This window comes from Haliaeetus albicilla, chromosome Z, assembly GCF_947461875.1.
Source record: "Haliaeetus albicilla chromosome Z, bHalAlb1.1, whole genome shotgun sequence".
In the NCBI taxonomy this organism is placed as follows: Eukaryota; Metazoa; Chordata; class Aves; order Accipitriformes; family Accipitridae; genus Haliaeetus; species Haliaeetus albicilla.
Genome location: NC_091516.1, coordinates 72101098 through 72110075, shown reverse-complemented (window position 1 = coordinate 72110075; position 8978 = coordinate 72101098). Strand labels below are relative to the sequence as shown.

The following is an 8978-nucleotide window of genomic DNA, read 5'->3' as shown; positions in this document are numbered from 1 at the left end:
GCTGTGTCCCATGTGGTTTCTTTGAGGGGGGGGGCAGCCTGTGCATGCAGACACAGGTAGTAGTGTGTGCATGTAGGGTCACACATGTGCATGCCCACGTACATGTGTGATGTGTGTGCACGTGAGGAACGTGTGCACATCTGCCCACACATGTGACCCACCCAGGGCTGAGTGTGTGGGAACCCCCCCGGTACCCCTCCCCAGGTCCTGGCTTGGGGGAGGAGGGGGGTCACAGGGTGATGGTCATGGGGACCCCACTTCTCCCTGCCCAAAGATACCTGGGAGGCCACTGCCTGCCACCCCACTTCCACCCCAATAAAGCACCCGTGAGGCAGGAGCTGCTGCAGCCTCCAGGCTTTATTGGCTGCACTTGGAGCTGTGTGAGGCTGGGGAGGGGGGCGGAGGCGGGGGTGGCACTGCCACATCAACACGTGTCAGCCCACATCTGTCAGCCTTGACCCATGTGGACTCACGGCGACCTGTGTGGACTCACATTGACTTGTCTTGGCCCGCGTTGACTCAATTTGACTTGTGTTGGCTTGTCTTGGCCCATGTTGGCTTGTCTTGGCCCCTGTTGACTCACGTTGACTTTTCTTGGGCCACGTTGACTCACGTTGACTCGTCTTGGCCGAGGTTGACTTGTGTTGGACGTCGTTGACTCGTATTGGCTAATGTTGACTTGTATTGGCCCACGTTGACTCGGGTTGATTTATGTTGACTTGTCTTGGCCTGTGTTGACTCGCATTGGCCTGCGTTGACTTGTGCTGACTCATGTTGACTGGTGTTGACCCGCACCGCCCTGTGCCACCTGCCTCACCGGCACTGGCAGTAGAAGCCCCTGATGGCGTTGTTCCAGTCACTGAAGAGCCCCCGCCGCACCTCCTGCAACCGCGGCACCGCGCTGGCCGCAAACTTCCGAGTCTTCCCCTTCTTGCCGGCCCGAGACCAGACGGTCAGCTCGCAGCGGGTGCCCACCACCAAGGAAGAGACGGTGGCGACCCAGCCGTGGGGCATGTAGGGGACGTCGGAGCCGGGGTACACCACGAGGGTGGACCCCCCGCAGCACTGGTCATAGTAGGCGCTGTCGTCGGTGTAGAGCTCTGCGCAGATGCGGGTGCCGTTGGCCGTCCGCAGGTCGGAGGGGTTCGGGCACTGCGCCTCAGCCCCCGCCAGCACCGCCGCTGCCAGCACCACCAGCACCGCTGCCGCCGCCATTGCCCACCCCGCTGCTGCCCCCGGCGCTGCCCAGATATACCTGAGCCCAAGGACAGGGTGAGGGGGGGGGACACCCAGATGTTGGGACCTAGGTGTGGAGCCCCCCCCTTCCTGGGAAGGGTCCCAGGTGTCCCAGGCCTCCCCCCCAGGATCTCCACCCCCCTGGGAAGGGACCCAGGTGTGTTTCCCCTCCCGCCCCCCCCAACCGCCCCCAGCATCTCCACTCCTGTGGGAGGGGAACCAGATGTTTGGGACCTCCACCCCCCTGGGAGGGGACCCAGGTGTCAGGGGACCCCCCCCTCCCCCCTGGGAAGGGACCCAGGTGTCCTCCCCCCCCCTCCCCCGCCATGGCCTCGGCAGTGGCCTTGGGGAAACTGAGGCACGGAGGGGGGCTGGGGGGAGGCCAGGCTGGGGACACAGGTGTCCTGTATGCAAATGAGGGAGGGTAATTAGCAGATGCCCGGGGGCGATGGGGGGGAACAGTGATGGGGGGGTGCCAGTTCCGCCCCTGATTTGCATATTAATGACCCAAGGCCACGCCCTTGCCATGGCGCCGATGGTCTCCCAGCAACTGCATCCCCCCCGCATCCCAGCAACGGTATCCCGGCAACCGCGGAGGGGGCTAATTAACCCATCCCTCATTAGCATAGTCGACCCCCCGCCCCCCCAGCCAATGGCGACGGCGCCCACCTCGTTAGTCCGCTCATTAACATACTAATGAGCTCATTTGCATACAGGGTGCTGCCTCTTGCGCGGGGGGGGGAGGGGCGGCGCGGACGGGAGATTCTCGAGAGTCTCGTATGAGGCTGGGGCTCCCCGGACCCCCCCTGACCCCCCCCAGATAAAGGGGGAACCCGCGAACGGTGGGACCCCCCGGGACCCCACCTCCCCCCCCACAGACAGAGCGGCTCCCCCTCCTCTTCACACAGAAAAGGTTTAATCGCCCCGGGCGGGGGGGGGCACAGGTTTTTAATGTAAAAACTTGTGTTAAACACTGCAGCGGGCCGGGGGGGGGGCCCGGGGGGGGGCGGCTGGTGGGGGGAGCGTGGGCAACCGGGGGGGGGTCAGATAGGGGAGGTTAAGGGGCAAATAGGGGGGTGATGGGGGAGCGGGGGGGGGTTTAAAGAGACAAATGGGGATGGGGGGGTGACGGGGGGGGCAAGGGGTAAATAGGGGGGCCGGGGGGGCCGACCCCCACGGGGTTATCCAGACCAGCCAGATAGGAGGCCCCGGGCCGAGGCGGGGGGGGGGACGGGGACAGGGGACAACGGGGGGTGGGGAGGAGGCGGGGGGGGAACCCAGGCGTCCGGTGCCCCCCCCCGGTAGGGTTGGGGGGGGCTGCGGTTCTCGTGTCATCTGTGCAGACATGTCAGTGGCGTGTGCGGGGCCCCCCCCGCCGCCGCCGGCCCGGCCGAAGGCACCGCGGCGGGGGGGCAGGCCGGGGGGGGGGGCGCACACGCGTGTCGGGGCGCGCGCAAGTCCCCGGGCGCGCATCCCCCCCCCCTCGGGGTGACCACGCGTGTCCGGGTGACCACGCGTGTCCGGGTGCCCACGCACATCCCGGGGGTGCCACGGGGGCAAGTAGGTACTGGGTTGCATACGGGTGCCCCCGGAGAGCTGGGGGGGGGGGCACATAGATACCGATGGCGGGGGGGGGGGCATGTGGGTGCACACGGGGACCTCGAGGAGCACCATGGGGTGCGTGCAGGACCCCGATGGCACCCACAAGCACCCGGAGGGGGGGGGGGGGCCACAGGCAACCAGCCATGGCTGCGTACGGGCACCCAGGGGTGCACCAGGCACCCAAGAGCACCCAAAGGTGCGTGTGGTCACCCAGGGGCACCCAAGGCTGCGTTCAGACACCCAAGAGCACCCAAGGGTGCACGGGGGCACCCGAAGCTGCGTTTGGTCACCCAGGAGCACCCAAGGCTGCGTTCAGACACCCAAGAGCACCCAAGGGTGCACGGGGGCACCCGAAGCTGCGTTTGGTCACCCAGGAGCACCCAAGGCTGCGTTCAGACACTCAAGAGCACCCAAGGGTGCATTCAGGCACCCAAGGGTGCACAGGAGCACCCAAGGCTGTCTTCAGCAACACAGGAGCACCCAAGGCTGCGTTCAGACACCCAGGAGCACCCAAGGGTGCATTCGGGCACCCAAGGCTGCATAGGAGCACCCAAGGCTGCGTTTGGTCACCCAGGAGCACCCAAAGGCTGCGTTCAGACACCCAGGAGCACCCAAGGGTGCATTCGGGCACCCAAGGGTGCGTTTGGTCACCCAGAAGCACCCAAGGCTGTGTTTCAGCACCCGAGGGTGCATTCGGGCACCCAAGGCTGCATTCGGGCACCCAGGGGTGCACGTGAGCACCCAGGAGTGTACAGGGATGCCGAGGACCCGGTGCCACCGGGGAAGGGGGGGGGGGCTGCCTCCAAGCACCCTAGGGTGCCGCTTGCCCCCTGCCCCCCCCCTAGACGGTGCTCTCGAGCATCCAGTGGGTGCTGCCGAAGGAGGGCCGCAGGGTGGGGGCCGCGTCGGGCAGGTCGAGGCGCGGCAGCGAGCCGTGGCGCCGAGTCCGTGCGCGCCGCGGGTAGCTGTGGCTGGGGAAGAGCCCCCGCGCCCCCCCACCGGCAGCACCCATGGGTGCTGGGGGCGGGAGGACGGGGGGCAGCGGCGGCGGCGGCGGCGGCGGCGGCTCCGGCTCGGGGGGTCTGTGGGTGCCGTTGGTCTGGGAGCAGACGCTGGCGACGGCGGCGGGGGGGCGGCGGGCAGCCGCCGCCTTGTAGCGGGCGGTGAGGATGAGGATGAAGACGAGGACGGAAGCAGCAATGGCGGCGCCGATGACGATGATGACGGTCCCCCCCAAAAAATGGGGTCGGGGGAGGGCGGCGCAACCGGGCGCCCCGCCGGCCGTGGCGAAGCGGATGCAGCCGAGGGCGCGGGCGGTGGGCAGCGCCGTCGCCCCTTCGGCGTAGAGCGCCGAGACGCAGAGGTCGTACTCGCGCCCCGCCGCCAGGTCCCGCAGCACGAAGCTCCGGCTGGAGGGGGGCAGCAGCCTGGGGAGGGGGGGCACGGAGGAGGTTGGGGGGCGGGGGGGCACGGCACGGCAAGGCCACCCACCCGGTGCCATGCGACGCCACTGGGGCCCTCGTGCAACCCCACCTGGTGCCACGCGACGGCTTGCGGCGTCATGCGGTGCTGTGCAATGCCACCGGGCTCCGTGCGAAGCCACGCTGTGCCATGAGGTGCCATGCAGTCCCGTGCTGTGCCCCACGGCCCCATGCGATTCCCCACGGCGCCATGCCATGCCCCGCGGTGCCGTGCCGTGCCATGCCAAGCGACGTCCCAGGCTGCCATGCAAGGCCATGCAGTGCCGCCCAGCCCCCTGCAACATCTCTGCGCCCCCCCTGCAGCCCCCCCAGGACCCCCCCGAGCCCCCCCCCCCAACTCCCCCCGCAGGCACCCACCTGTAGACGAGGGAGTCGTCGAGGGAGCTGTTGTACTGGATCTGGAACATGCGGATGCCGGGGACGTGGCGCTGGGGCAGCCAGCGGATGCGCGCCGAGGAGGCCGTCAGCTCAGCCGCCACGATGCGCCGCTCACCCGCCACCCGCGACTCGTTGCCGCCGGCGCGAGCCATGTCAGAAGGACCGGGCCCGGCTTCGGCGTCCCCATCCCCATCCCCATGAGGGACGGGCAGCGGCAGGACGGCCACCTGCACCCGGGCGGCCGCCTCGCCGGCGGCGTTGGAGGCGACGCAGGTGAAGGCGCCGTGGTCGCGGAGCGTGGCCACCCGCAGCTCCAAGGAGCCATCGGGACGGACGGCGCGGCGTGACCCGTTCTGCACCAACCGCCCGTCGGGACCCAACCAATGCAGCGCCGGCGGCGGGTCGCCGGCGGCAGCGCAACCCAACCGTAAGGGTTGGCCTTCCAACACGGCAGCGGGGTCGGCGGCCGCTCCGGCAATGGCCGGCGCCCGGCATGCCAGCTCCTCCTCCGGCACAGCCCACAGCAAGCGGCCGGCGAGCGGTGGCGGCGAGGCGCAGCTCTCCAACCGGCCTGGCTGCGCCAAACGGCGCAACCACAGCAGCTCACAGTTGCAATGCAAAGGGTTCCCCCCCGCCGCCAAACTGGGTCCCGGTGGTCCCGGCACCGGCGGTAACGCCCGTAAGCGGTTGGCGGTGAGGTCCAACCGCGCCAAGCGGGGTAACCGCGCCACCGCCCCAGCGGGGACCCGCTCCAAGAGGTTGTGATCCAAGGTGAGGGTGGCCAAACTGGCCATGCCGGCCACCGCCTCCCACGGCAAGGCCGGCAAATTGTTATGGGAGAGGTCGAGATCCTCCACTGTGGCAGCGAAAGCGGCGAAGGCGGCGGGTTCGATGGCGGCCAGTTGGTTGTTGGCCAAGATGAGGTGGCGGAGGCTGGCCAAGCCCCGCAGCTGCGCCCCACTCAGCGCCGGCAACCGGTTGCCGTCCAGGTGGAGGGCGCGGAGGGCGCGGAGATCGGCGAAGGCGCCAGGCGCCAACCGGCGCAGCCCGTTGCGGGAGAGAGTGAGGTGGACCAGGCTGCTCATGTTGGCGAAGTCGGCGCGTCCCACGGCGCCGATGAAGTTGTCGGCGAGACGCAGCTCCACGGCGGCGCGGTCCAGGGTGGGGGGCACGGCCAGGAGGCCGGTGCGGGCGCAGAGGAGGGTGGGGTTGGGGGCGGCCGCAGGGCAGAGGCAGCGGGGGGGGCAGCGGTGGGACCCCGCCACCGCCCCCAGCATCACCAGGGGGACCAGCAGCTTCGCCATCCTCCGCCGGCCCCGGCGGCGCCTGCGGGCGAGGTGGGGGGGGACACAGGGTCAGGCCACGGGGGCTGGATCGGGCCCAAGGAGGGGGAGGGGGTCAGGATCAGGCCCGGGGGGCAGGATCGGGCCCGGGGGGGGGGGCAGGATCAGGCCCAAGGGGGGCAGGATTGGGCCATGGGGTAGGATGGGGCCCAGGGGGTCGGGATCAGTGCCATGGGGAGACCCCCCCCCCATCCCCTGGGAGCCGTGAGATCCCATGTGATTCCGTGTGATTCCGTGTGATCCCATTACCTCCTCTCAGGGCTCCATGTCGGTCCCGTCCGGGCGTCGCCGCGGGGCCTGTGGGGACAGGGGATGGGCCAGTACGGACCAGTACCCACCAGTATGGACCAGTACCTACCGGTAGAGACCAGCACCCACCAGTACACGCAGCCCAGTATGGCTCCGTCTACCCCCATATGGCCCCATATAGACTAGCCTGGCCCAGGAGAGACCAGCAGACCCCGGTATGGCCCAGTGCAGGCCAGTACAGTCCAGTATTGCTTGGTAAGACCCAGTATGGCCCAATACAGCCCAGCATGGCTCCACACACTCCTGTACAGCCCAGTATCGCCCAGAACAGTCCAGTACAGCTCCATACACACCAGTATGGCCCAGTATAGCCCAGCAAAGTCCAGTACAGCGCAGTCTAGGCCAGTACAGCCCAGTATCACCTGGTAATACCCCACATGGCCCATCACAGTCTAGTAAGGCCCAACACAGTCCAGTATGGCCCAGTACAACCCAGTACAGCCCAGTACAACCCAGTACAGCCCAGTAGGAGCTAGAACGGGCTGCACAACCCAGCATAGACCAGTACAAGCCTGTATGGGCCAGTACAAGCCAGTATGACCCAATACAAACTCGTACAGCCCTGTAAGGACTAGTACAACCCAGTATAATGCAGCATGGGCCACCAGCACAGCCCAGTACAGCTGAGGATGGCCCAGCATGGCCCAGTACAACCCAGTACAGCCCAGAACAAGCTAGTACAGCCCTGTAAGGACCAGTACAACCCAATATAAGTCAGCATGGCCAGCACAGCCCAGTATGGCTGAGGATGGCCCAGCATGGCCCAGTACAGTCCAGTACGGCCCAGCACAGCCCAGTATGGCCCAGTACAACCCAGTACAACATAATATAGGACAGTATAGATCAGTATGGCCCAGCACAGCCCAGTATGGCCCAGCACAACCCAGTACAACATAATATAGGACAGTATAGATCAGTATGGCCCAGCACAGCCCAGTATGGTCCAGTAAGACCCAGCATATCCCAATATGGCTCAGCACATCCCAGAACAGCCCATCATGGCCCAGTACTGAACTGCACAGCCCAGTATGGCCTAGCACAGCCCAGCACATCCCCGCATGTATAAACAGTACAGTCCAGTATACCTCAGTACAGCCCAGTACAGGCCAGTAAGGCCCAGCACAGCCCAGTAAAACCCAGCACACCCCAGTATGGCCCAGCACAGCCCAGTGTGGCCCAGTAGAGCCCAACACAGCCCAGTAGAGGCCAGCAGAGCCCAGTACAACCCAACATGGCCCAGAACAGCCCAGCATGGCCCAGTACAGGACTGCACAGCCCAGTATGGCCCAGTAGAGCCCAACACAGCCCAGTACAGACCCAGCACAGACCAGTACAAGACTGCACAGCCCAGTGTGGCCCAGCACAGACCAGTATGGGACACAACAACCCAGGGACCTGTCTGCCAGTGCCTCCCTCAGCCCCCGGTGCCCCCCCTCGGGTAACCCCCCCCCTCGCTGTCCCCCCCTCCCATAGCCACCCCCCAGTACCCTGAGCCCCGGCAACCGGCTCCCCCACCCCCCCCGGTGAAGGCTCCCGGTACCTGGGGGGGGCTCAGCCCACTGACGCTCCCATCGCGGCTCCGAGCGCGGCACCGGCCGAGGAGGGGAGGGCGGGGGGGGGGGGGCACCGGGCCCGGTCAGGCCTCGCCCCGGCGGGGGGCCATGTGCTGGGCGGGGGGTGGGGGGAGAGCACCGAGGAGGAGGGGGCACCGGGCCCGGTTGTAGCGGGGTTGGGGAGGGGCGATGGGATGGAGGGGATGCCGGTACCGGGGTGGGGGAGCACCGGGATGCCGGGTGGCGGAGGGTGGGGGGGGGTGGACCGGGATGCCGGCCCGGGCTGATGGCGGCGGGGCGGATGCGGGGCGGGTGGAGGGCGGGGGGGAGGGGGGGGCGGCCCCGGGATGGCGGCGGGGCGGCCCCGGTGCGGGTTACGGTGCCGGTGCAGCCCCGGTCCCGCCGGCACAGGCCGCCGCCGCCGCTCGGAGCCGCAGAGCCGCCGGGGCGGGGCGGGGCGGGGCGGGGCGGGGCCGGCGGGCGGGCCCACGGACGGACGGACGGACGGATCCACGGACGGACCCACAGACCGAGGGAAGCGGGACGGACTCTGCTCCTCCGCACCGGCGGGGCCCCGGAGCCACCGGTCCCTCTGTCCGTCGGTCCCTGTCCGTCTGTCCTCCCCCGACCCTCCCTCCATCCCCCCGTCTGCCCGTCTGTCTGTCCATCCCTCCCTCCCTCCGTCTGTCTGTCCGTCCCTCCCTCCACCTCCCCATTCCCCCTCTGTCTGTCCCTGTCTGTGTGTGTCCCCCCACGCTGGGGACACGGGGGACGCGTGGCCGGAGCCGTTGGGGAACAGCGGGGACGGGACGGGGACACTGGGGGACACTGGGAGACATGGGCTGGGGACACTGGGGACACTGGGGACCGGGGTCGTGCGCCCTGTGGTCAGGGCCCCCGAGTCACGGCCCCACAGCCCCGCCCCATAGGCCCCGCCCCCAGCCCCACCCTGAAGCCCCGCCCCTTCAAGCCCCGCCCGCCCCCGGCGCGGGAGGGGAGAAGGTGGAGCCGTGGGCGTGGCCATTGTAGGAGGCGTGGTCTATGCCTAGAGGGGGCGTGGGCTGAGACGGGGCGTG

The 8978-nt window shown here is 68.5% G+C and overlaps 2 protein-coding genes across 4 annotated transcripts; both read right to left on the bottom strand.

The window, feature by feature from the left end:
* Positions 1-255: 255 nt before the first annotated feature.
* Positions 256-1346, bottom strand: LOC138683951 (syncollin-like). The gene has a single exon (XM_069777382.1). It carries the CDS (start codon positions 1213-1215, stop codon positions 814-816), a length of 402 nt encoding a protein of 133 aa, XP_069633483.1. The 5' UTR covers positions 1216-1346; the 3' UTR covers positions 256-813.
* Positions 1347-2950: 1604 nt separating this feature from the next.
* LOC138683677 (leucine-rich repeat and fibronectin type III domain-containing protein 1-like) lies at positions 2951-8538 on the bottom strand. Of its 3 annotated transcripts, XM_069775710.1 has the most exons (5): positions 7890-8538; positions 6290-6337; positions 4677-6023; positions 4372-4559; positions 2951-4265 (listed from the first exon to the last, which is right to left on the bottom strand). In XM_069775710.1, exons 3-5 carry the CDS (start codon positions 5999-6001, stop codon positions 3331-3333), a joined length of 2448 nt encoding a protein of 815 aa, XP_069631811.1. In that variant the 5' UTR covers positions 6002-6023; positions 6290-6337; positions 7890-8538; the 3' UTR covers positions 2951-3330. The 3 variants fall into 3 exon arrangements, with proteins under 3 accessions (XP_069631811.1, XP_069631810.1, XP_069631812.1); XM_069775709.1 differs by lacking the exon at positions 7890-8538 and having other exon boundaries at positions 6290-7815; XM_069775711.1 differs by lacking the exons at positions 4372-4559; positions 7890-8538 and having other exon boundaries at positions 3550-4265; positions 6290-7811.
* Positions 8539-8978: the final 440 nt, after the last annotated feature.

Coding starts and splice junctions, on each gene's coding strand:
- LOC138683951 (XM_069777382.1), bottom strand. CDS start 1,215: ATGGCGGCGGCAGCGGTGCTGGTGGTGCTGGCAGCGGCGGTGCTGGCG.
- LOC138683677 (XM_069775709.1), bottom strand. CDS start 6,456: ATGGGGGTAGACGGAGCCATACTGGGCTGCGTGTACTGGTGGGTGCTG. Junction 4,560..4,676: donor GACGACTCCCTCGTCTACAG/GTGGGTGCCTGC, acceptor CTTGCATGGCAG/CCTGGGACGTCGCTTGGCAT. Junction 4,266..4,371: donor AAGCCGTCGCGTGGCACCAG/GTGGGGTTGCAC, acceptor CCCCCTCCCCAG/GCTGCTGCCCCCCTCCAGCC.